A 22,776-nucleotide genomic window follows, 5' to 3' on the forward strand; every position below is an offset into this window, starting at 1 on the left:
CCCTAAACTTGGCGCAGTAGCCCGAAAACCACCCATGCTATTTTCACGCCAATGGAATTGCTTCGGGAGTGCCTCGTGCAGAGCTGAGGTTTTCATTACGACACTTGGATAATTGGTAGCTGAAAATACCCACTTGTTACTAATGACCCCATGCCAAGGGCAAGGCTCTCTCTACTGGCAGGTGTCCTCTTCCCCGGTTTCATTTCCATGCCTGGGAAGGCTGGGCCAATGTGATGCCAGCCTGGATTATATGCGGACAACATGGTCCGCGATACTTGTTTATTGCTACGGAGAGCAGCCACAATTTGATGCACCGCGACGGATTCGGAACAGAATAGCCGCTGGGATGCGACCTACCGAGGAATTTTTCGGTTTCATGTCCCGGCCCATGCAAGAGTCCGCGATAAACCGGGCCATCGTGGCGGGCCAAGTACTGCCATTATTCAGATGTGCTAAGCTCACGAACACAAGGCCGCCGAGCAGCACCAGAATGATTGGATAACATATGGGAAGATAGGGAGGCTGTCACTGGCAGATAGACTTGACGGAGCTTCAGAGAGTACACATATTATTGTCCTGTGATGCTTTTCGTAGTTTCGTCGGCTTCTTCTTGGACGTCCGGCCAATGACCAGATCAGCACGTCACCGATGAGCCAGCAAGTATCGCCACGACTATTAATAGCAGGGTAAGCACTGCTGTAGCTCCCAACCTATCAAATGCCACTCGTGTGAATAATGAATACCACTACTAGGTATCAAATAGATACAGTCATTTCTCCCCCACGCACGCATACTCAAAAGACGCTGAGAATAGCTCCACGCCATGCATGTATGTGGCGTTGGATGCCAGTTGTGTTGGGTTGAAAGCCCGAAGACCTTGTTGTTGCCAAGAGCAATGGGTGATGTGCAGCACCATGGCAAGGGAAACTGCAGGGAAACAATCCCACACTCCAAGTACCTATCTAGGTAGGTACGATAGAGTAATAGATTGGAGTGGCTTGCCTCGAACTTGTTCCCTAGCTCCCATGCTTCCCGATTCGCTTCTTGAGCGGATCTGGGAAAGTGGCGTTTTTTGCTTACAGGCAGTCACATATCATATGATGCCATGACCTCAGGACTCAGGGAGCCGAGGAGAGCTGAAGTCCAGCTGAACAAGGGATATCCCGTGTTTAGATGAGCTTTGTGCCGCTTGCAAGCAGGGGGACACGGATCCCGAGTTCTACATACCAGTAGGTACTTGTCGCACTGCATAATTCTCATTGCGCAGAGAGTGCTGCCTGACTGACGCCAAAATCAGGCCAGGAACACGGCCTCTGCCTTTTGATTTGCGATAATTGAGCGGCCATACACTTCATCTCTACTCACCGAGTGGGGGCCGGCTGCAGGCCCGACGGGCCGTAGAGGGAGAACCCTTGCAAGAGGATCTGGTTGGCTCGGATCTGTGATACTAGATACAGTATATGATCATCTGGACTACCAATAGAACGATTGTGATGCCTGGGGCTGCGGCAACGTCTCCTACGAATAGAATCTGAGCCTTGAAACAAGTGTCTACTATATTTCTTCATAAAAGTTGGTAGTGGATCACTCATTTTCTTTTTCCTATTTTGCTATTTTCCTATTTTCTACTCCCCCCCTTTTTTCCTCTCTTTTCTCTGTAGTATTGTGCTAGGATAATCCGGTTACTCTATTGGGTATTATGATCAAAACATGGTTGAATTCTGGGGATATCCACTGCTGAGTTTTGTGAGGACATACAGTATGGGGTGCGATGCTGGCTTTGGAGGAAGCTGGAGTCCTGGGGCATGTCCATTCATGTTTGTAATTAGTGTAAATTCTTTTCCAAATGTTCGAAGCAAGTAATAAAATAGATTACAAATCCTTAGTAGTTTTTGTCCCTCTCAAGTTTTTGAAGATGCTCACTGACAGCATGACTGCCATTATCACGGTGGCTAATCGTGTTCAGAATTATTTTCCATCTGTATTGACCGAGGCTACCATGAATGATCATTCTGGCTGATTGGATCGGTCAGAAGGAAGCAAAAAATATCCATTTCACGAGTCAGGCATGTTCATCTGTGCCATGCATTCGGAGTGGGTAAGCGGACACCATCCGAGGCCAAGTTTGCACAGACGATGAATCCTTCGACCTCAGCATCTCTTTACCCAAACTATCCGTAGAGAGACCTGAATAAGAGTCTCTTCATCGTTGCTTCAAGCATGGGATACTCAACCATAATGCAGATTTCGAATTAGGGATTCACTACAGACATTGTATCTCCTCGTAGCATGTAATGGCTTTGCTACACAGTCAATTTTGCTATACAGCCTTCCCCCTCTGGCCATGAGATGGATAGACAACAGCCACAATGAAAATCCTGCTTGATTTGGGACTTACTTGGGCTCATGATGAACTGACCCAGTTTTCCTTTCAGGATTCCAACCTGCGTTGTGCTATTACCTGAAAGAAAAAAAGGAAAGGAAACCGGGCAACGGAGCCCTCCCCCCTTTGGTCAGAGTTGTTGCACAACTGCATGCGAGATATCCACCTCACCGCAAAGCGTACATTGGTGATACGGTACCAATGTAAAAAAAAAAAAAAAAAAAAAAGCAAATAATGTAGTGGGATGGCTGAGATGGTCCACTTAAACATTGTTGGGGAAAGAGTGCCAAGGTGATAGACTTAGGTAGGGATGCATACAGCTTCTGTGTTTGTGTTGCCTCGCCGAAGGAAGTGCTTCTTCTCGAGGGAATATTAAGCAATGGAAGTGGTGTCCGTGAAATATAAATAGGACGTCTCCTGCTCTCATGGAATGTCTTTTTCTTCTTCTCTATCCTCATCATCATTAGCTTTCGCCTGAGCCTACTCTTCAGTTTCATCTACTCTGACAAATTTACCGTCTCTTCTCTGAGAATATTCCACCAAAAAAAAACCTATTCAAAATGAAGTTCTTCACTGCCGCCGCTCTCTTTGCCGCCGTTGCCATTGCTGGCCCTGTTGAAGTTCGCACCGGAGGCGGTAGCATCTGCCCTGACGGCCTCTTCAGCAACCCCCAGTGCTGTGACACCCAGCTCCTCGGCATTATCGGCCTTGGCTGCGAAGTCCGTAAGTTAAAAGCAACGGCTACGCAAGATACTTTGACAGAATATGGTTCTCAAACTGATGTCCTACAGCCTCCCAAACCCCCCGTGACGGTGCCGACTTCAAGAACATTTGTGCCAAGACTGGCGACCAGGCTCTTTGCTGCGTTCTCCCCATCGTAAGTAATCGCCACTCCCAGAACTTGTATTTGTCTGGTGTGATGCTAAGTTATATATCGTCTCTAGGCCGGCCAAGATCTTCTCTGCCAGGCCGCTGTCGGTGCCGCCTAAATGGGTTATATATTTCCGACAATCTTGTCTCGATAGTTACCAGTTCTAGTCCAATATTGGAGAATTGGGGCTCAGTATATGATAGCTAGTGATGCGGGTCATGTAGATATTCACCTCGAGTACTCTCTATATCTATCACAATATCAGTACTGTTTTATATTGTATCTTGCATAGTTAGGACTCTTTTGCTATTGTCGTGAGGTTTGTTTTGGCACTGCGGCGTAATCTGTCTCTCGTAATACCGTGATTTCCCATCTTCAAAGGAACCTAATACGGCAAAGTTCCGTACTTCGTCCAATACAGGGCGGTTTCGAGAAAAGGCTTTGAGATGTGAGGCCAAAACTTGCTTCCTGTGGCCGATATGCCGACTAAATCATGGCGCGGAGGATGATTATATTGGGCCCAACATCTTGAGTAAACCTTGGACTTGCTTGGCCACTGCTTTGTGTCTACACTCCTTACTTCTTGTATAGCCATTGGTAAGCATTCATCCCAATTTCTACCTAAAGGCATACAGCACAAAAAAGTCATTATTCACTCGAGTTTTTAACCCATGGACGTAACACCAAATCATCAGCTCTCATTACCGCGTATATGATAAATCGCCTCTAACTCCAAATATTGTACTACAAAAAAACACACACACTTAGACAAGCAAGAGCAAAAATTCCAGAGACTCGAAAAAGCAAACCCTTTTTTGCAACTCATCCCTCACCCCTTCGCCATCAAAAAGAACAGGAAGAAAGAAAGGAAGAAAAAAAAATACAAGAAAGCTTAAGAATAGTGAAAAAAAAAAAAAAAAAAATTCTATCACAAAGTGGCCTGATAATCCAAGAAAAAGAAAAAAAGCAAAGGAGAAGAAAAAGGATAAAGATAAAAAAAAAAACACAAAAGTTAAAGGGAGAAAAGAGAAAAGATTAGCCCAGCATCTCCTAGAAGCCATTGCCCACCTAGAAATTGATATGAGGAAGTACCAGCAGCATTACATGAAATCCGTGATGAACCAGAAGAAGAAAAGCCCGCAAATAAGTGTCTATAACGTCATGCAATCGAGGAGGCCAGGGAGCCATGTTGAATCGCATCTTTTCGGACCCCCGAGAATGGCAGAAATAATGCACTCCCCAAAGAAATTATCCTCCCCCCAATTCGACTCTTATACTGAAACAGAAAGGCCAGAGGCTGCCCCGCTGACGGTGATGGTGGTGCTTTCTCGCTTCTTTCGCTGGCCTTTGGTCGTTGCTGTGTTCTTAACCAGCTTGATGCTGACTTTTGAGTATGGCCTCTTGGTTGTCTTTGCGTTTGCGGGCTGAAGCGTCTTTCTGGGCTTTGTAACATTGGCAACCTTGGCAACCTTTGGCTTTACCACCTTGATAGATTTCAACGTCTTGCCAGGCTTCACTGTCTTGGCTGGCTTCAGCGCCTTTTTGACCTTTGGCCCCTTGACGGGCTTTAATGCCTTGACGGCCTTGAGAGTCCTGATAGGCTTCGGCTTGTCCTGAATCTTGCGCTTCTTCGCCTTGTTGTTGGGGTCCTGATTCTCCTCATTCCCAGACAGGTCCTTGAATTTCCGCTTCCCTCCTTTGCCTTTGCCTTTGCCTCTTCCCTTGCCAGGATTCTCCTTGGGAGGGGGCTTGACTCCTTTGGGCTTGGGCCCCAGCACTCCCCGACAATTGGGCTGCCCACATAGACACTTTTGCACGTTCTTTGCTGAGAAGGGATCAAAGTTGTAGTCATACGTGAGCTCCTCGCCGGTCATGATGGGCTTATCGCCAGCGAAAAGAGCCATCCTAGGCTGCCCCGAGACGATCCATTTGATCATGCGGCAGTTGGGATTGCAGCTATGATTTACAAATCGAGCAATACTGCCCGTGGTAGCATCAATTATCATGTTTTGGTCAAAGCTCATTAAGTAATAGCACTAAAGGCAAGAAAAGAAGAGAGAGAAATTAGCCAACCGAACATTTGTAGAGACACATAGCTAGAGCTGGGAGAGAGCTTTGGCATACCTCATTATCCTTGTAAACCTCATTCATTCGTCGTTCACATTCCTCTTCGGTAATAATCTCACCAGCGTACTCCATGATGATTTGGTGGGGCCTAAAGCAGCGATTGCTGCGGACGCCATAGCCTCGGTCTGACGTCTTGATCACCTCGACTCCGACGCGGTACTTGCCGCCTCTAGCTCGCCGAGCTGTGAGGTTGGCGAATGCTCGGTTCGTGCAAAAGGCCTTGCCAATATTGCAGTTTGTCTCGTCGCATTCGTAGAGCATGATTCGGTTCTGGCAGCTCTCGCTGCATCCGTCTTCTGGTTTGCACACGCACTTGGACTGATAATCGAGAATGTGTGGCATCTTTTTCCAGATTTCCTTGGATTCGCCAATGAATCGGTCTAAGAAAGGGGGGAAGTTTGTCAGTAAGCGAGACTATGCTACGAAATACGCAAGCAATACAAGATTCGAACACGTACTCTTGGTCATCTTCTTCCACTCGTCGGGCTTGGGTTGGCCCGGCGGTAGCGGGTTGCACACATGGAATGGCAGCTTGAAGTCGCGGCCAGCCAGCAGAGTACGGAAGCCGCCAAAGATGGGCGCAGGCATGACTTTGTTCTCTTTGCGGGGCCTCAGCTCGGGCAGTTGCGCCAGCTGCTTCTTCTCGGCCGCCGTCAGTCCTCGGACCATGTCCTTGGGCACGTCCTGGCCGGAATAGAGGCCGTGGTCCATGTACTTTTTGACTCGAGGCTTCTTGACCTGGGGCGCAGGCTCTTCCGGCTCCTCCTGCTTGACCTCGATCTCAGACTTGTCGACCTTTGCATTTTTGCGCGGCCGCCGGCGCTCAACAGGCCGGTTGGGGTCGATGTATTTGCCATTGGACCAGACGCTGTGCACGACGGGCCGGTCGTCGATGTGGCTGAACTCCTTGGTGTCCTGCAGGCGGCGCAGCTCGCGGGACATCTTGACGCCGGTTTTGCCGACGGGCTTGCGCCCTCGCTTGGTGACAATGGCGGCGAGTTTGGTGGCGGCAGACGAGACGGGGGAGTCGGCGGCATCACCGCCAGCTGGACCGCCGAGACGCGCCACGGATCGCAGCGAGCGCGGCGAGGGTCGCGCCAGGCGCTGTGCGCGCGGCGTCTTCTTCGCAGCGGCGAGGCCCAACGCGTCAATGCTTGTGTCCAGCGCGGCCCCGACGTCGGCGTCGCCAGCAGCCAGCGCGGTGCCGCCAATGGTGCGACGTCTGCGGCGGTCGGCCACGATGTCGCCCTTGGCCCTTCTCTTTCCATGCGCGGCCGTGCCGCTGAGCTTTGCGAGATTGTAGACGGGCAGACTGGCACGTGCCCTCTGCGGCCGTCGCGGCGACGGCACTTCAGCCACGGGCAGCGGCGGCGGAGCGACGGCGACGACGGTTGAGTCGTCAATCACGGCGATGACATCGTGTTTGGGGGTGTCCGAGTGCAGGGAGTCGCTGTCGGTGACGGTCGTGGGAGGAGTCGAGCTGGACGACGCGAGGTTGGACGATTCGTCGGCCGAAGACGCCAGGCTGCTGCTGCTTTCCACAAACAGCGACAACGAGGCCATGGCTGGGAGATGTGTGATTCTTTTTTTTCTCTCGAGGCTTTATGGCGACATGTGCACCCGCATACGCACACCGATTGTCGACGGATTGTGAGTGGGAGAGGAGGAGAAACACGCACGCAAGCCAGCTAGCAAGCAAAACTCAAAGTAACAAGTAGAGCAGGTTAAAAAAAAAAAGGAGTAGAAAGAGAGGGGATATGCGGTGCGTCTGAATATGTCTGTGAGGAATGAAGGAAACAAGAAGGAATAGATGCTGGGGAACCAATCAAAAGAGGAGAAAGCAAAAAGAATAAAAAGAACAACAACAATCAAGGTTGCGGAGGCGGAACAGCGAGGCTGAGCTAAAGTAGCCGGGCTGCTGGCTGAGAGGCAACGGAAGAATGAAGAAGGGAAAAGGTTCGACGTCGATGTTAGTCGGCAAAGTTGACAGAAAAACGCGGGTGCGCGCGTGGACTAGCAGATAAGCAAGGCGGATAGGCCGTTAGGACGAAGGGCAGGCCACGGGATTATAAACAGCTCCTTTTGCAGGCAGCGATAGGAAAAGAGCAGCAGGCTATGTATGGACGGAGTCGCAGCAGTTACCACGGCCGTGTTTTGTTCTTGTCTCTCTTTCTTCTTCTTTTTTATTTTAACATGAAGGGGCAGTAGTTGGTATAGACTGTTCTCTCTTACAACCCGTCTGTTGTGTATATCAAACGCGGAGGATGCTGGACGGATGGAGATTATTGTGGATGTCTGAACATGTGTGCGTCAAGTGAACGTGCGCGACTTATATTGCGCGTGGATGGTTCTGCCGGCCTCGAAATAAGCGTGAGCGAGATGGCGAGTCAGAGTCGACAGCTATTGGGAGCATAGAATGATCTTTGTTCTCATCAACCCTGAGAGCGAGTGCGTGCTTTTGTGTGCCGTGCAAGTGATGAATGGCACTCTCAGACAAGACGCCCGGGGTCCTGAAAGTGAAGGTGAGCGACGAGCAGCCACTTTTTTTTTACTATCAACGAAAATAGCCAAGGCCTTTTTGCCGGGCTCCAGGGGTGGTTGGGACCGGTGGAGGGAGCCACAAACGGTAGCCAAAAAGCAATGAGACAAACAAATCCAAAGCTGAAAGTGCTGGGAGCCGGCGAGGGGTACTCGGCAGAGGCAGAGGCAGAGGCAGAGGCAGAGGCAGTGAAACCGCCGGAACTGGAGGAGGAGAGCGTCAGTCACTTGCGTGAATGTGAATGCAAAGTCGACGACTGGACAAGATGACGAGAGACTATTGCGTAAGCAGGCCAATATTTGTCCTCTTGAGTCTCTAGTCTCGTTCCTTTGCTTGATTTTCCTGGGGCGTGTGTATGTGTTGTATCTTCTGCCACTTACGCACAATAAGTATGTTTGGCAATCTCTTCAAGCAGAATTTTTGAAAGAAACAGCTCAGCTCTCGTTTCTTATAGACCACAGCGAGTCTTTCTTTGCCGCGGCTGAACGAGCCTGCTTGATATATATCTGACTCTGCCCCGGGCTGTATCCAGGATTGCCGGGAGAAGTGTGTGTCAAAAAGAAGTGTCTAGAACCTCTCTCCCGAGATGCAGAGGGGAAGATTAAACGCGACAGCCAGCTGAGCACACACACAGAGAGAGAGGAGAAAAAAAAAAAGAAAGTTGGCAAGCGGCTGAAAAATGAGTGTGAGAGGCGTTCGGGCTAAATACTAAACCTGGTTTCGGCCAATATTTGCATCCCAGCAGGAAAACTACCAAAAAAAAAAAAAAAAAAAAAAAAAAAAAAGCTTCAGAGTCCTCTCCTGATTTCCTCCCTTGAGTAGCTGGATAGATCTCCGACCTCGCCTCGCTTGGTATTGCCTTGCCTTGTTTCTTACTCCGCACCTGTTGACGAGCCTATTATAATGCCTCCTTGTCTCCCTGCGTTGGGGGAAATAGCCTTATCCCAGCCGATGCAACGATGAATGTATCATGAAGGAGCCAGTGAATCAAGGACGGCCGATAAAAAAAAAGAAAACACATGACACAATAAAATAAAATGACGGCAAGGCTAGCAAAAGAATTGGATGATATGTGATGTGCCCCCAACATTCCAGGCTGTCGTGTCTGTGGTAGGGTGTGATTTGCGTCTCCTATAGAATTAAAATTTTACAACCTCTCCTACTTGTGCTATCGCCGATCAATCATCTGGTGATAACTCATCGTTGGGCTTTCTTGGCTGCTGTTGACTGTTTCATGCTCTCTCAGTCTACAAAATACCGTCTTCTCATATAACGAAACACTCACTCAACCCCACGGATATCATTGACGACGACAACAGCCAGTAGAGAAAGAAAAAAAAAAAAGCAGCAGCAGCAGAGCGGCAACGATAGCATCATCTGATCCGCAGACGTATTCGCATGGCGCTCACCGGCTGCAGGGTTTCCAGCCTCAGCCTGAGTCAAAATGTCTCTGTCCTCCTCATCCCAGCTCCGTTTCTCATTTGACGATACCACGATCACGATAAAGGCTGACGCAATTGCAATGCTCGGCCTAGCCAACTAATAAAAATGCCCAAACATAGAAGCATAGACTCCAACTGAACATCTCTAATTTACCATGACAGCGGCGATGTTTTTTGCCTCCAAAACAGTCGCACTCTTGCTTTTGTAGTCGAGTTGATATGTTGCGGTGAAGGTGAACGCCACAGCACTATCATCAAAAAATAATCACTCGCCTGCTAGGATCTTTGGCACTAGAGACCAAAATTACCAGGGCTGTAAAATTGACTGTGTTACCATCCCATGACAATTTTTTTTTTTATAAAGCTGCGATTTCCAAGGTACCATCCGCTGGTGCATGTGGCAAATTGACGGCGTGGCTACATGAACTAGAGACCTGGAGGCGAACTGCTCATTGTTGGCGCGTAAAGGACGTGGAATGAATTCCCGGCATCCAAGTCAGATGTAAAATTGATCTCGCAAACTTATAGAGTGACTATATTCTTCAATACAAGAGGAATAGGCGCTACCTAGTAAGAGTGACTCGGCAGGGAAATAGACGTGTACGGAAAGCATCACTCGAAATATCACCGCAAGTCAGACACAATACAGTAAAGAGGCATTTCAAGTACCTAACGAGAGTGACTGTTGGAGAAATTGGTACTACATAACTACCAATATCAAGCTCATAGTTTAAACCACGTCTCTAGCAGACGTCGCACCTGTCAATAGCCAACTGTCAAAAATGGGAATCTAATGCACAATATTTGAGTGCATGCCAAAATATCGGGGTATTACGAGCATAAATGGGGCATGGCTGGCTAGCAGGTTGAAGGCCCGCGCTCGTAAAGAGACGAACAGCATCAAAAAAGAACAAGACAGAACAAGACAAGACAAAGGAAAACAAAGCATGCACTCCTCCTCCTCCTCCTCCTCCTCCTCCTCCTCCTCCTCTTCTTCTTCTTCTTCTTCTTCTTCTTCTCACAAGATGCAGCGCGGATATGAGCGGCGATTCAGCTAGGGGAATGCCCTAGACTGCTTTCTCAAAAGTAGCCTTCCCTCTCATCTAAGCATTTTCTGCCGCCTCTGCATTCTGGTGCGAGGCTCCCAGCCCCAGCCCCAGCCTCTTTCGCCTAAGCCTCCTGCTTGTCTCCTTCAGGCTTGCTCTCCGCCTCGGCAGGAGCATCTTCCTCTTTGGCCTCCTCGGGCACATCAGCCATCGCCAATGTCAATGATTCTTGGACAGGACGGCCAGTGCCTCCATACTCTGGAGCCAGAGAAGTGGCGAGGGCTGGCAGCTCATTGACCAAAGAGGTGCCAGAGGCCATGGGGTGCATCTTCTTCAAGGTGGCAGCCGAGAGGACAAATTTCATGGCGGCAAACATCCATCCCATGATGGCGGGAACATTCACAAAGTACTTGTGATAGAGCAGCTCTGGGTAGCCCGTGGCAAAGACGGCAATGGTCTTTTGGGTAGCAGCCTTGACGACAGGGTCCATGCGGAAGAAGCTGACCGACTTGTAGTCGTGGACCTGGATCAACTGGTAAGGGTCGGAGCCATCTTCCGGAAGGGGCTCCTTGATATCATTGAGATTGAGCTGCTGCACGCCCAGCTCCATGAGAGCCGCACGCCATCTGATGAACCTACATGGCGCGCATAGCTGGTTAGAACAATTTGAAGTGAAGCAATGTCATTTTTTTTTTTTTCTTTTTTCACACGATGGATACTCACTCATCAACGTCGCCAAAGGTAGAGTTGTTGTCCTTGATAGCACCGTAAACGTGCCAGGTGATGATGACCTTCTTGCCAGTATCATCCGTAAAGTTGGACACGAATCCGAGGTTGTGGAACTTCTTCTTGTCGAAAGCTTCAGTCACCAGAGACGACGGGTTCACCTCTTTTCTCCAGACGAGGGCGTCGGTCAGCTGCTTCTCAGCGCCGGCCAGGTCGCCATTGTTGGCTCGCAGGAACTTCTGGAGGATGACCTGAGTCGGCGCATGGCCGGCGTCGTCCGAGAGCTCAACCCCCCACATCTCGGTGTGGCCTGATTCCTTCTTGATGTCGGCGAGGCGGGCCGTGAATTGGGCGAGGGGCGTTTCAGCCTCATTCTTCTCGGGGGCGGACATGATGGACAGGATGGTCTTGGATAGAATCAAGTGCAGAGACAACAAAGAGCGGTAACGGAGGAGAGATGCAGAGATGGAGAGATGAAAGAAGAGAAAAAGTGAGACGAGGCACGGGCAAAGCTCCGGCAATTGCGTAGTAGCAGGCGGGAGCCTAAAGAGCTGCTGCGGCAGGTCTGGTTGCAGTAGGAATTATGTAGGTAAGCCTGCCAGGGTTGCAATCCCGAGAGATGGCGAGATGATAAGCACGAATAGCAACTGGAAAAGAGGTGGATAGATGTGAAACTATGGGTATGGAGCAGAACAGGTGGTTGTTTTAGGTAGTGGTAGTGGTAGTAGGTAGATACCCAAACCCAGTCTTTACGGGATAAGGAGGGGGGAGCGGGAATGAAACCTCCTGCTATGGCGATGGCCTTCTTCTTGAAATAGTTTTGCACGAGCACCTGTCGCAAAGGCCGAGCTTGCTGAAGCTCCTCGACTTTGGAGCTCGATCTCCGACATGAGCAATTAATGACTAATTCCCGGGTCCTCGAGGCCGTACCTTACATGTACTAAAGGGTGTGACGGGTACCAAGGCCCGGCCAGGCACAGTTACATCGTACGACTATAGACGCCGTCGACGTTGCCAGAGACTTTCTCCAGTACCCGGCCCTACCCCAGAGGCCTAGCCGACAGGTACCTACTGCGCACTTGTAAACCTTGTTTATACCTATCGTGCCTATACGAATTCAGGTCCCTTGTTTTCAGGACGACGCACATGTGCTGTTCTTGGCAAAGGGCCAGTCAACGTTCGCCAAAGGCCCATGGCCTGGCGGGACCCGGCCGGTGCTCACATGCGGTTGGCTGAAGCTCGCTATCGCAATCTGATTAAATCACATACTAGAGGCCTAGCGAGCGGATAAACCACAGTTTCCGAAAACCTTCTCACTAGCGCTAAAGTTATATAACCAGCAGCCACCGCCAATAGCAGCGCTTGGACGCGCGAACGAATATATCAAGAATGGTGGTGTATTGCCATGGTTAGGACAACATGGATTCATTATACAACGAATACCTACCTACCTAGTAGTAGTAGTAGCTGATAGTATACTACCTATAGTACTTCCCCAAGTACAGTACGTCTGCAATGTTATAGGTGCAGTATAGATAAGGTAGGTAGGTAGGTACCTTTGTAGGTTAGCTACCTGTAGCTGCCATCTTCTTGACCCTGATGCTCTGTCTATTCATCACGTGATTGTTCCGATTACGATAACGTCACCACCACCAGTCGCTGCTCCTGTATGTGCTCAGGTACGTACTCCGTCAAGCTGCTGCCCCACCTTCCGCCCCAAAGGAGGCTCGGAGCTGTGACATCGAGCCCCGCGTATCCCGTCCACGTAACGAAGTACCGAATCGAGGCTCCAACCACCACCACGACAAACCACCGCAGCAGCAGCAGCAGCTCCAGCAGCAGTCATGGTACGTTTTGGCCCGACACAGGTCTCTGCCTCACCGAATCTTCTTCCTCTTCTGCTTCTCCGCCTACCTGAAGATCCCCCCTGAGAAGCAGCAGCTGCCCCCCAAACACCGAAGCTGACCGCTGGGCCTTGAACCGACCAACTGACCTGACGATGCGGCCATCTAGTCTCAATCACTGCGGCCGTACCTGCAATGCGTACGAAGCAGCTTGATTGCCGCCCTGACGCTCTCCAACTTTGCCTCCCAGACCACCGAGCGTCACAATGTCCCCGAGATCGAAGCTCAGACCTCGCCCGAGGTGCTGCTCACGCCCCTGACCATTGCCCGTAACGAGAACGAGCGAGTCTTGATCGAGCCGAGCATCAACTCCGTCCGCATCAGCATCAAGATCAAGCAGGCCGATGAGATTGAGAACCTGCTCGTCCACAAGTTTACCCGATTCCTGGAGATGAGTCGGTGCCCGCCACGTCCCGCCCTGACAGGATACCACGATCTGACAGCTGGATTATAGGAGCGGAATCATTCTTCATTCTGCGGAGAAAACCCATTCCCGTGAGTAGTTGGCTGGACACAAGATTCTGCGCGAGTGAGGTCGACCTGGCAAGAATCCATGTGCTAATCTGGGATCCCGACACAGGGCTATGACATTTCCTTCCTGATAACAAACTTCCACACCGAAGAGATGCTGAAGCACAAGCTTGTCGACTTTATCATTGAGTTCCAGGAGGAGGTTGACAAGGAAATTTCCGAGATGAAGCTCTTCGTGCGTCACCTATACTCTCCTGCTATACACTGGCTGAGATTTGGACTAACGTGTAATCTACCATCTTTGCAGCTTAACGCCCGAGCACGATTCGTTGCCGAGTCTTTCCTGACACCTGTGAGTGCTTTCTTTCTCGCTCCCCTCCTTATGGCAGGATTATTCTGACCAACGCCTTGTAGTTTGATTAAAATTGCGATAAACATGTATCCATGAGATGGGGATAAGGGGCGCCAAATATAGGTATAAACAATTGAGAGCTAATGAAAAATTATCGTCATCACTGTCTAAATTTACTTGCTACAAGCTTATGCTTAAGTGAGAGGCTTTATGCTTTTGCATGTCGCGATGGGAGAGACTGGGGGAGGAATAAGGCAGTCGGATATCCTGCTCAATTGCTGACAGCTAGTTTCGTCGAGACTCTCCGGCGAGGAGTAATATTAGCTGGACCTTCAGGCGTGTCAAAGTTGTCCTGATACTGCTGGCTGCATCAATTGTGAACCCTCTTTCTCTTTGTGAGTTGAGTCTCGGAACAGCTGCATCGGATGGAGCACAGGACGACAACTGGGCATCAATGACGCAGCTGTTACAGGTGCACGAGGCATTAATGACTGCAAGGATCATCTTCATTCCTCAACGTCGTTCCTCAACATCATCGAGTTCAAAAACTCATATCCACCACAACATTAGGTTTTCCTCACTTATCTCGACAGGGCTTCTGCTGCGAACTGAAACCGCACTCCCTCCTGGCTTTTCGCCTTGCCTCTTCCCGTAGAGCGTTGACAGTTGTTGCATAGCGGGACCTGCTCATCGAACTGCTTGTGACGATTGGCAAGACAATCTGACAGTCTGAGAACTACACTGTCACTGGCCCCAGCCTCATCTTTAGCAGCTGGCAGCCCCAGCAGCTGGCAACAAACGCGAAACTTGCTGCCCGTCACGCTCCTCTTCCCCGTTTATCACTTACGCGTTGCTTCGTGCATACAAGACGCGAGAAGATTTTCAGCACCCCGTTTTCTCCCTTCTCCCCCCAACTGTTTCTTCCTCTCACCTCACTATCGCCACTTTTGGTTGCATAACATCACCATCAAGCGCCGTCAAGCGCCGTCAAGCACTTCCAACTCGTTTCAAATCCAAACGCTCTAAAGTTAAAAGGTCTGTTTCGCACAGGTAATTTGGTCTGCTACGTTGAGCCTCAACCTCATTTCTTCATGAGTTGCACGGTTGCTGTTCTTTAGCTCGTGATCTTTGCCTGATATGTAGAGTTTCCATCAAACATATTTCTTCGCTCCGGCCACACATCTTCACTCACATCCCTCTGCTACCTCATCATTAAGAAAATATTTCCATCTGATTACTTGGTCTCCCCCCTCTCTCTTGCACCCCCTCTTCATCCAAAATACCTGAGTCTTGCTAATCTTTATTAGCCCAACGCGTCAACATGTCTTCGCGTCGTGAGAGAGCTCGCGACTTGAGTTTCGGTGAAGCACCTTTCATCGACCCCGTGTCTGCGGCGACTCAGCCAACGCCTCTCAAAGGCAGACAGCGCACCCAGCTCACTTCGAGCCACTCCGCCAGTCGCCTTTCCACGATCCCTGAGAGCTCAAACAGTGGCAACCATTCTGATACCGCTCAGAGCCCAACTGCCTCTGATTCGTCTCCGTATGTTCATAGCGACGCTGGCACCGATTTGCACCGTGCAAAGCTTGTTCAGAATAGCTCGTTCAACCCATCTGCTAATGCCTGGGTCCCTTCCATGCCCACTGGGGTAAGTGATTTCTGTCTCGTTTCCTCAACCTTTGACCAACCCCAGACACTCCTTTGGCTCTTGACATGAATTATACTAATTAACTCAATAGTGGTTTGGCCCCAATGATAGCTCTCCCTCCTTTGCGGGTGAGAACCCTCCTGCAACTGGGATTGAAAATCATTTGTCCAACGTGAGCGGCAATTATATTCCAGCCATGGGTGGAACTGCTGTACCTTTTCGGTTTGAGCCCAACGTACCCACTCTTCCTTTCGAGCCCTCTCTGCCTCTTGGAGTTCCAGCTCCATCTGGATATCCATCTGGATATCCATCGAGCTATAATTTTCAAATCCCCCCTCAAAATCAAAGCCAAGCGGGCATTGACCTTGTTTCATTTGCCCTGGCTCATACTCCTAGCCGCAACGAGGGAACCACTGCGGGTTTGCCTTAGGAAGGTAAATCAGACAATGAAAGCCTCGAAGGATCTCAAGAGTCGGTGTACTATTCGCACGACGGGTCGGAGCCTGTAGCGAGAGAGAACCCTCCCAATACTCGCTATCCTAGATTCCTTGACTCTCAGGCTCCGCCCGACGACTTGACTAGAGATCCTGTCGCTCTTGTTGAGGAACAAGCCGCTGCCACCTTTGAGTTTGGTCCTTCGCCGGTTTACACTCCCTATGGCTTCACTCGTCCACCACATTTTCTTCGACCAGGCGAAGCAGGCGACGGCAATCACATTGATCGTGCCACTTTTCTTGCTAATGAGTCTGTCGCTGCCGCTGAGAGACACGCCCAAGCTACTTTTGAGTTTGGCCCTTCGCCGATTTATACTCCTTATGGGTTCACTCAACCACCACAGCGGGTTCTACCCCAAGTCTCGCCACAGATTCCTCATAGCCATTCTCTCAACTCTCTTCGATTTAGCGAGGGCAACGATGAGTCTGGTACCTCGACCGTTCAGCCGCTGACTAGCGACTCTCTCGCCACTGCTGAGAGCCAGGCCGGTTCTGCCTATGAGTTTAGTCCTGAGTCATCCCAGTCTGTTCTTGGATATCGTCGACCGCAGCTGATCCCGCATAGCCAATCTCTCAACTCACTTAGATCTAGTGAGGGAAGCGATGAACCTGCTGATTCTACTCCAACTCATCGCCGCCATGGCGTATTTGGACGCGGTTACTTCAGTCCAGGTGTCACGACCGCGGCCAGCGAGCCGCGCAACTACGCACCACGAACTGCAGGTCGTGCTGGCGTTAGCCCTGTCATGATGCACCCTCCTCCTAGATTTGATTTAGGAGCGGCGGTCGCCCCCCCTGCTGACAATGAACATCGGAATATTGAAGCCCAGCTTGTGCGTCAGATTGTGCGTCCATTTGGCGTGCGTCTCAACGACACAACCGGCCTTTCGGAGATTCCGCTTGATCGTGTCAACACTGCTCCGCTGAGAGAGATACAGGAGTCGAACAAGCTTGTACTGTTAACCAACACCCCTACTGGACTGCCAAGTCTGGCTGAAGCCATGGACCCGTCCAACTTTCCCTTTGTTGAGTCGGCTAGGATGGCAAAGCCCATGAACTGGGGCATTATAAAGCTGAAGAACGTGCGTTGTAACTGACTCTGAACCCCCCCCTTCTCTTTTTACTATGCTCTCTTTTTTCGCACCTCTTGCCTTCCTCTTAATGACACAATGAAGCTTCTTTGCTAATGCTGCTATCTAGATTCCGTTCGCCACGACTCGCGCTGAAGTCATTGCCTTTCTCGGCCGCAACTCCAAAATCTTGAATGACTCTGACGAGGGCGTGCACATCATTATGGACAAGGTGACCAGCAAGACGATGGACGCCTACGTCGAGTTTGTCTCGCTTGAAGATGCCATGAGAGCTGTGGAGCGACACCGTCTTAATGTCGCCTCCGGTCGATTTGCCCGTCTGGGCGATCGCGCCATCGACGTGGAGGTGACTTCTCAGGGCCACCTCATGAAGGATCTCTTCCCCATTGCACGTGGCGTCTTTTGGTATGGCGCAGTCCCCGAGATCCTCCCCTACAAGCATAACGAGCCGTGGGACAATTTTAAAGGCTTCATCTCGGAGGAAGAGATGGTCATGCTTGTCAAACACGTCGAGGTACCTCATCGAGTAAGTAACCACAAACTTCACGTTATCCTACAGCCCTTCCCTCCCTTGATTCTCCTACAGTATCCTACAGTATCGCATCTATTTTCCCTAGCTTTCTTATCTGCTTGAATTACTAACATGCGTGGAACAACAAAGTCGCCTTTCTCTCGAGACTGCCCGCAGCGCCCCTACGAGTGCATGATCAGCACCATCAAGAAGTTTCCCTGGTTTCGCACGGATTGCATCACGATCAAGGAAAGAGAGGCCATCTACCAGGCTACGCTTTCGCTTATCCGCCAGCTCACTCGAAGCATCCTCTTCCAGGAGGATACTAGCCACCTGACGCCTCTCCTCCTGCGTCGCCTTGTTTCAGTGGCCATGTTTTGCCCTGCATTTACACCATGCATGAAGGATGGCATTGCTTGGATGACCAACATGCAGGCGCTGGACATGGAATACTACCAGCTGCCGCGCTTCTCGAACAGCTGGCGCCACCAGTATGCCATTGGCCCCAAGCCTGGCTTCCCTCTTGACCTTGTTGAGGTGAGTTTTGGTCATTACGCCTTAAGCAATCTTTCTCTTCCCCCTCCCCCCGTTTCTTCTCTCTATGAGCTAACGTTGTTGTGTGCTTTTCAACTTTTATAGTGGTACGTGGCAGTGATTCGTGAGCAATCTAGCCGGGATATTCTGTCCCTGCCCCTCAGAGAGCGCGCTGAGCTCCAGCATCAGGCCGAACAGACAGACATGTACTGGGGATACTTTTGGTCAGAGGTCGGATATGTCATGGGGCCCCAGTTTGACGATTTGACCTTGGCCGAGGCGGCTAAGCTGGAGTTTGCGGCCATCGAACGCATCCTCACTCGCGCCTTTACTCAAAATTAGAGGGTCGATTTGTTTGCCTTGCCGTCGGAGGGATATTCAAGTCTCAAGGAATGCTTGCTATTTCCTTTCTTTTCTCCCTATTTACCAACGGCATTTCTCGGTTGGGTTATATTTTCACGTGTCGATATGGGGCGTAGCTACTGTTTACGTTGCTCGAAGCTGCAACTATTATTCATTAATAGGGAGGCATTATGTACTCTGACTTCGTAAATATACTTTTGCAACGGACATGATTTCTTTCTTTTCATGCCAATGATTGACTGTATTGAATTAAATTATACCAAAACCACCAAGTAGCACACTATGCCGCAGCTCCGGTTATGGACACGCTCTATAAGCCGCCAAGGTGCGCTGGTCCAAGGCTCTTCTATTTTTGGGTCGTGGGGCCGCACATCTCCTATCCATCTCATCTAATAGTCGCAACTTTTGCATATCGACAGAGACTGGATAAACACACCATGAATGTAACCTTCAACAGGACTTTTTGCACGTATTCATCGAGAGGACGTGTTGGATGATTATGTCATCGGTGCCCCCCAAGCCACAGCCAGCCACAGCCATATCACGTGGAAGCTGTCGAAGCTCTGGCAACCACTGCGGGCCTCTCGCGCCACACTTGCTCGCCGTCGAGACTAGGTTGCTACCGTGACGCAGCAGGGCTCCGCAGCTCTTCTCCCGGCTTCTGTCTGAGTCTCTCCTGGCGGTTCACTTCGATTGCCCATCTCTGCTTGCCGGGACAATATCACGGATATCCGAGCTCTCTTTTGCCATCGTCTTTTGTATCTACAGCTCCAGATTTCGTCGTCCAGCTGCTGCTGAGCCGATCTGCCGCTTTGCAACCATGGCTTCCACAATAACTGGTTCGTGATACCCCACCATATCAGTCATCTATCTACTACCTGTCTCTTTGCCGTGCATTCAACAGCCTCCAACACCATTCTGTTTCTCTTGTTTGCCATGCCATACCAATGATTTTATTCCATACGGACGCAAAGACTAACTGCTTTTAGTTGCTGTCAAGCACCAGGGCAAAAAGTACAACGTAGATGTCGATCCCGAGTCCACGGGCCTGGACTTCAAGCTCCAGCTATTCAGCCTTACCAATGTCGAGCCCGAACGGCAAAAGATCCTCATCAAGGGCGGCCAGCTCAAAGATGACGCAGATATGAGCAAGCTGGGCCTCAAGGCCGGCCAGAACATCATGATGATGGGCACCCCGGGAGATGGTGGCGCAGATCTGGTTCGTCCGTCCGAGGCGATCAAGTTTGTCGAGGACATGACCGAGGCCGAGCAAGCTCAGCAAGTTGGCGCTACTCCCGCAGGTCTCGTCAATCTCGGCAACACTTGCTACCTGAACTCGACTCTGCAGACGCTACGTTCGATTCCCGAGCTCCAGACGGCTCTTACTACTTACAATGCTATACCTGGCACAAGCCGACAGGATCTGGCTTCCCAGCTCTCCAACCTTTACAAGAAGATGGGTGCCACGCTTGATTCTCTCCCGCCTTTGGATTTTTTGGCGGCGCTGAGGGTTGTCTTCCCTCAGTTTGCCGAGAAATCGAAAAGTGGACCAGGGTACGCTCAGCAGGATGCTGAAGAAGCCTGGTCTCAGATTGTCCAGCAACTCGGCCAGAAATTGACAATCAAGGGCTCTCCTGACGCACCTGGAGTCTCGTTCGTCGAAAAATACATGGCAGGACGGTTCACTTCAGTCCTCGAGTGCGACGAGGAGGAGGCCCGGAACGGAGGCGAAACGGCCATCACATCCAGCGATGCCTTTTATAAGCTCGACTGCCACATTGATTCCCAGACCAACCATTTGAGAGACGGAATTTTGGCTGCGCTGAGCGAGCAGCTAGAGAAGAGATCTGAGGTGCTTGGCCGCGACGCCACTTATACCAAAAAGTCCAAGATATCCCGAGCTCCCAAGTACCTCACCGTCCATTTTGTGCGCTTTTTCTGGAAGAAGGAGACGAAGAAGAAGGCCAAGATCATGCGCAAGGTCACTTTCCCCCAAGAGCTGGACATTGTCGAATTCTGCTCTGATGACCTCAAATCGGCCCTGATTCCCGTCCGAGACAAAGTTCGTGAGGTTCGAAAGGATGAGGAAGATATCGATCGCGCCCGTAAGCGTCGTAAGAAGACGCATGACAAGGATATGAGCGACGTTGCTGGTGGTTCGGGCCTGCCTTCAGAGAGAGAGCTGGCACAGAAGAAGAAGAAGGAGGAGGAGAGCAAGCCGCAGCAGGCGGATGACGGCGATACCGTCATGGGCGAGACTTACAAGACAGATGCCCAGGTCGAGGCGGAGAGCGAGGCTGCCCTTCTGGCTGCCAAGAAGGAGCTCAACTCCTTGATAAATCCTTCTCTTCGTGATGACGATGGCGCCAACCAATCTGGCCTGTACGAGCTGCGCGGCGTTGTCACCCACCAGGGCGCTAGCGCGGATAGCGGCCACTACACGGCGTACGTCAAGAAGACTGGCTCCGTAGATCCCAAGACGGGCAAGAAGGAGAAGGAGGATGGAAACTGGTGGTGGTTCAACGACGACAAGGTAACCGAGGTGACAGTTGACAAGGTTGAGGCCTTGGCCGGCGGTGGCGAGTCTCACTCAGCCCTGATTTTGCTTTACAAGGCGATTCCTCTACCCAGCTCTGAGGGTGTTGAAGAGTAAAGCAAGGTCACAACTAAATCATTGGTATACCGCATCACTCTGCCTCTCTCTCAGTGCCTAAAAGGAGAGGGAAACGAAACACAATTAAAAAATGGAAATTGGAACAATATGGAAGTTGGGCGTTTGGATTAGTTACTAGTAGGCGAAGATGACCAAGCATAGACTTTTGTCTAGATTGTTGGATCGTCTTGTCCTTAGACATATGCCATAATGAATAGAACGGAACACGAATTGGGTCAAGCGGGCCAAATAAAACATGTTATTTATGAAACCAAAAAAAAAAAAAAAAAAACCTCTTGTGCAAGTCTATATGGGTATCACCATGTTACCAAAGCCAGTCCTCTCTCCAAATATTTTCCATTAACCAGAGTTGCGCCATGGGTGAATGAATATACAACAACGTGCCGCTGTGTCTCGCGTAGCTTGATATGAATAGGAAGGAATTTTGTGACCTTGTTCCCATCCCAAAAGATGAAATAAAATAATGTTACAGTTATCCCGGAGCTGGATTGTACGGCTCATCGTCAAAAGCTGCCATGGATGATTGTTTACATCATCATCTTCTCTCTCTTTGAGAAGCAGCCCTAGGCCTTCTTAGCATTCTCTTTCTCTTGCTGCCTCTCCTGGGCGCGCTCCTTGAACACGTCCAGCTTCCTCTGCAGAGCTGTTTGCTGCTCTACGAGGGTAGATCGCTGCCTCTCGAGCATGGCAATTTGCTCCGAGGGAGTAATCTCGCGAAATTCCCGGATTGCCTAAAGGGAGAAACATTAGCAAACGTCCAGCTCCAATAATCGTAGCTCTAGTTTCTTAGGATACAAGAAAAAAAAAAAAAGGAAAGGAAAAGGAAAAAGAAAAAAAAAAAAAAAAGATTGACTGACTTCTTCTTTTTGCTTGTCCGACTTGAGCTGGGCGCCGGTCAGTGTTCCGACCATGATGACAGCGGCAAAGGCCACGGCCCAGACGCCGCCCCTCCACTTTTGTTGCTTGGTTAAAGGAATTTTTGATGCCATCTTGAAGATGTTTCTTCTTTTCTCTCTTCTCTCTTGGTCTTTCTGTTAAAAGAGCTGTCACCAGTAGCCTCTCCAGACTTGGTTGGCCTTGTTCTGGCGCTCAGCTACGGTCATTCCCTTGCCCAGCGAATCGGTCGTCGAGCTCGTCGAGCACGCCAAGCTAGTCGTGCTGCTACGGCTCCTCCCTCTGAAGCCCAGATCCTTGTCCCCTTCCAAAGGCGCAGTGTTCTCCTTGGCGATGGAGGCCGATGACGGCACCACAACTGGCAGTGATGGAGAGGCTCGCTTATGCCTGCTGATACGGGGCGCCGCAGCCGGAGGATTATTATTGTGATTGCTGTTGCTCCACGAATGATGCCGGACGGCCACCAGCTCGATGCTGTCTTGGCTGGTGCTTTGACGGGCAGAATCGGGCGGTGGCAGCGACGATGGCGGGCCGTGAGGCTGCTGCGATGTAGTGGAGGAGGCTGAAAGACTTAGTAAGAAGCGGGGCAAGGCCGAGGATGACGAGGCTGCGCGTTGGACCATGATATGGATGCGATGGAGGTCATCACGATAGGAGCTCAATTGGGCAGCCGGGAGGGAAGGAAAGGAATCTGTAGATGCGGTAT

At 50.5% G+C, this 22,776-nt stretch overlaps 9 protein-coding genes across 9 annotated transcripts; 5 read left to right on the forward strand and 4 right to left on the reverse strand.

Moving 5' to 3' along the window:
• The first annotated feature begins 2,774 nt into the window (after positions 1-2,774).
• Positions 2,775-3,585, forward strand: HFB1 (hydrophobin). The gene is made up of 3 exons (XM_024907436.2): positions 2,775-3,106; positions 3,175-3,260; positions 3,328-3,585. The coding sequence occupies exons 1-3, from the start codon at positions 2,944-2,946 to the stop codon at positions 3,370-3,372; spliced, it is 294 nt and encodes a 97-aa protein (XP_024764771.1). The 5' UTR covers positions 2,775-2,943; the 3' UTR covers positions 3,373-3,585.
• Positions 3,586-3,936: 351 nt separating this feature from the next.
• TrAFT101_000562 (uncharacterized protein) lies at positions 3,937-8,647 on the reverse strand. Its single transcript, XM_024899146.2, has 4 exons — positions 8,301-8,647; positions 5,840-8,123; positions 5,379-5,761; positions 3,937-5,290 (listed from the first exon to the last, which is right to left on the reverse strand). The coding sequence occupies exons 2-4, from the start codon at positions 6,942-6,944 to the stop codon at positions 4,526-4,528; spliced, it is 2,253 nt and encodes a 750-aa protein (XP_024764773.1). The 5' UTR covers positions 6,945-8,123; positions 8,301-8,647; the 3' UTR covers positions 3,937-4,525.
• On the forward strand, positions 8,022-9,425 carry TrAFT101_000563 (uncharacterized protein; the record flags this gene model as incomplete). The annotated part of the gene is made up of 2 exons (XM_066126071.1): positions 8,022-8,138; positions 9,339-9,425. The coding sequence occupies 2 exons, from the start codon at positions 8,022-8,024 to the stop codon at positions 9,423-9,425; spliced, it is 204 nt and encodes a 67-aa protein (XP_065982169.1).
• Positions 9,426-10,025: 600 nt separating this feature from the next.
• Positions 10,026-12,045, reverse strand: TrAFT101_000564 (uncharacterized protein). The gene is made up of 2 exons (XM_024903272.2): positions 11,132-12,045; positions 10,026-11,043 (listed from the first exon to the last, which is right to left on the reverse strand). Exons 1-2 carry the CDS (start codon positions 11,524-11,526, stop codon positions 10,533-10,535), a joined length of 906 nt encoding a protein of 301 aa, XP_024764775.1. The 5' UTR covers positions 11,527-12,045; the 3' UTR covers positions 10,026-10,532.
• Positions 12,046-12,978: 933 nt separating this feature from the next.
• ARC19 (Arp complex subunit) lies at positions 12,979-13,932 on the forward strand (the record flags this gene model as incomplete). The annotated part of the gene is made up of 6 exons (XM_066126072.1): positions 12,979-12,981; positions 13,148-13,433; positions 13,493-13,533; positions 13,619-13,744; positions 13,817-13,861; positions 13,924-13,932. 6 exons carry the CDS (start codon positions 12,979-12,981, stop codon positions 13,930-13,932), a joined length of 510 nt encoding a protein of 169 aa, XP_065982170.1.
• A 383-nt stretch (positions 13,933-14,315) lies between these two features.
• Positions 14,316-18,481, forward strand: TrAFT101_000566 (uncharacterized protein; the record flags this gene model as incomplete). Its single annotated transcript, XM_024901690.2, has 8 exons — positions 14,316-14,333; positions 14,890-14,896; positions 15,169-15,509; positions 15,601-15,681; positions 16,069-17,085; positions 17,204-17,620; positions 17,756-18,142; positions 18,245-18,481. 8 exons carry the CDS (start codon positions 14,316-14,318, stop codon positions 18,479-18,481), a joined length of 2,505 nt encoding a protein of 834 aa, XP_024764779.2.
• A 657-nt stretch (positions 18,482-19,138) lies between these two features.
• TrAFT101_000567 (uncharacterized protein) lies at positions 19,139-21,401 on the forward strand. The gene is made up of 2 exons (XM_024901691.2): positions 19,139-19,341; positions 19,492-21,401. Exons 1-2 carry the CDS (start codon positions 19,323-19,325, stop codon positions 21,153-21,155), a joined length of 1,683 nt encoding a protein of 560 aa, XP_024764780.2. The 5' UTR covers positions 19,139-19,322; the 3' UTR covers positions 21,156-21,401.
• Positions 21,402-21,739: 338 nt separating this feature from the next.
• Positions 21,740-22,165, reverse strand: TrAFT101_000568 (uncharacterized protein; the record flags this gene model as incomplete). The annotated part of the gene is made up of 2 exons (XM_024899071.1): positions 21,740-21,907; positions 22,034-22,165. The coding sequence occupies 2 exons, from the start codon at positions 22,163-22,165 to the stop codon at positions 21,740-21,742; spliced, it is 300 nt and encodes a 99-aa protein (XP_024764781.1).
• A 57-nt stretch (positions 22,166-22,222) lies between these two features.
• On the reverse strand, positions 22,223-22,693 carry TrAFT101_000569 (uncharacterized protein; the record flags this gene model as incomplete). The annotated part of the gene is made up of 1 exon (XM_066126073.1): positions 22,223-22,693. One exon carries the CDS (start codon positions 22,691-22,693, stop codon positions 22,223-22,225), a length of 471 nt encoding a protein of 156 aa, XP_065982171.1.
• Between the last annotated feature and the right edge of the window lie 83 nt (positions 22,694-22,776).

This window comes from Trichoderma asperellum, chromosome 1, assembly GCF_020647865.1.
Source record: "Trichoderma asperellum chromosome 1, complete sequence".
Lineage (NCBI taxonomy): Eukaryota > Fungi > Ascomycota > Sordariomycetes > Hypocreales > Hypocreaceae > Trichoderma > Trichoderma asperellum.

What these genes read in the sequence shown, in the direction of transcription:
- TrAFT101_000564 (XM_024903272.2), bottom strand. Translation starts at nt 11,526, where the DNA reads ATGTCCGCCCCCGAGAAGAATGAGGCTGAAACGCCCCTCGCCCAATTC. An exon ending in ACCTTTGGCGACGTTGATGA is followed by an intron (nt 11,044 to 11,131) that starts GTGAGTATCCAT and finishes CGCGCCATGTAG; the next exon opens with GTTCATCAGATGGCGTGCGG.
- TrAFT101_000562 (XM_024899146.2), bottom strand. Translation starts at nt 6,944, where the DNA reads ATGGCCTCGTTGTCGCTGTTTGTGGAAAGCAGCAGCAGCCTGGCGTCT. An exon ending in GTGGAAGAAGATGACCAAGA is followed by an intron (nt 5,762 to 5,839) that starts GTACGTGTTCGA and finishes CCCCTTTCTTAG; the next exon opens with ACCGATTCATTGGCGAATCC. An exon ending in AGGTTTACAAGGATAATGAG is followed by an intron (nt 5,291 to 5,378) that starts GTATGCCAAAGC and finishes TCTTGCCTTTAG; the next exon opens with TGCTATTACTTAATGAGCTT.
- HFB1 (XM_024907436.2), top strand. Translation starts at nt 2,944, where the DNA reads ATGAAGTTCTTCACTGCCGCCGCTCTCTTTGCCGCCGTTGCCATTGCT. An exon ending in CGGCCTTGGCTGCGAAGTCC is followed by an intron (nt 3,107 to 3,174) that starts GTAAGTTAAAAG and finishes GATGTCCTACAG; the next exon opens with CCTCCCAAACCCCCCGTGAC. An exon ending in TTTGCTGCGTTCTCCCCATC is followed by an intron (nt 3,261 to 3,327) that starts GTAAGTAATCGC and finishes TATCGTCTCTAG; the next exon opens with GCCGGCCAAGATCTTCTCTG.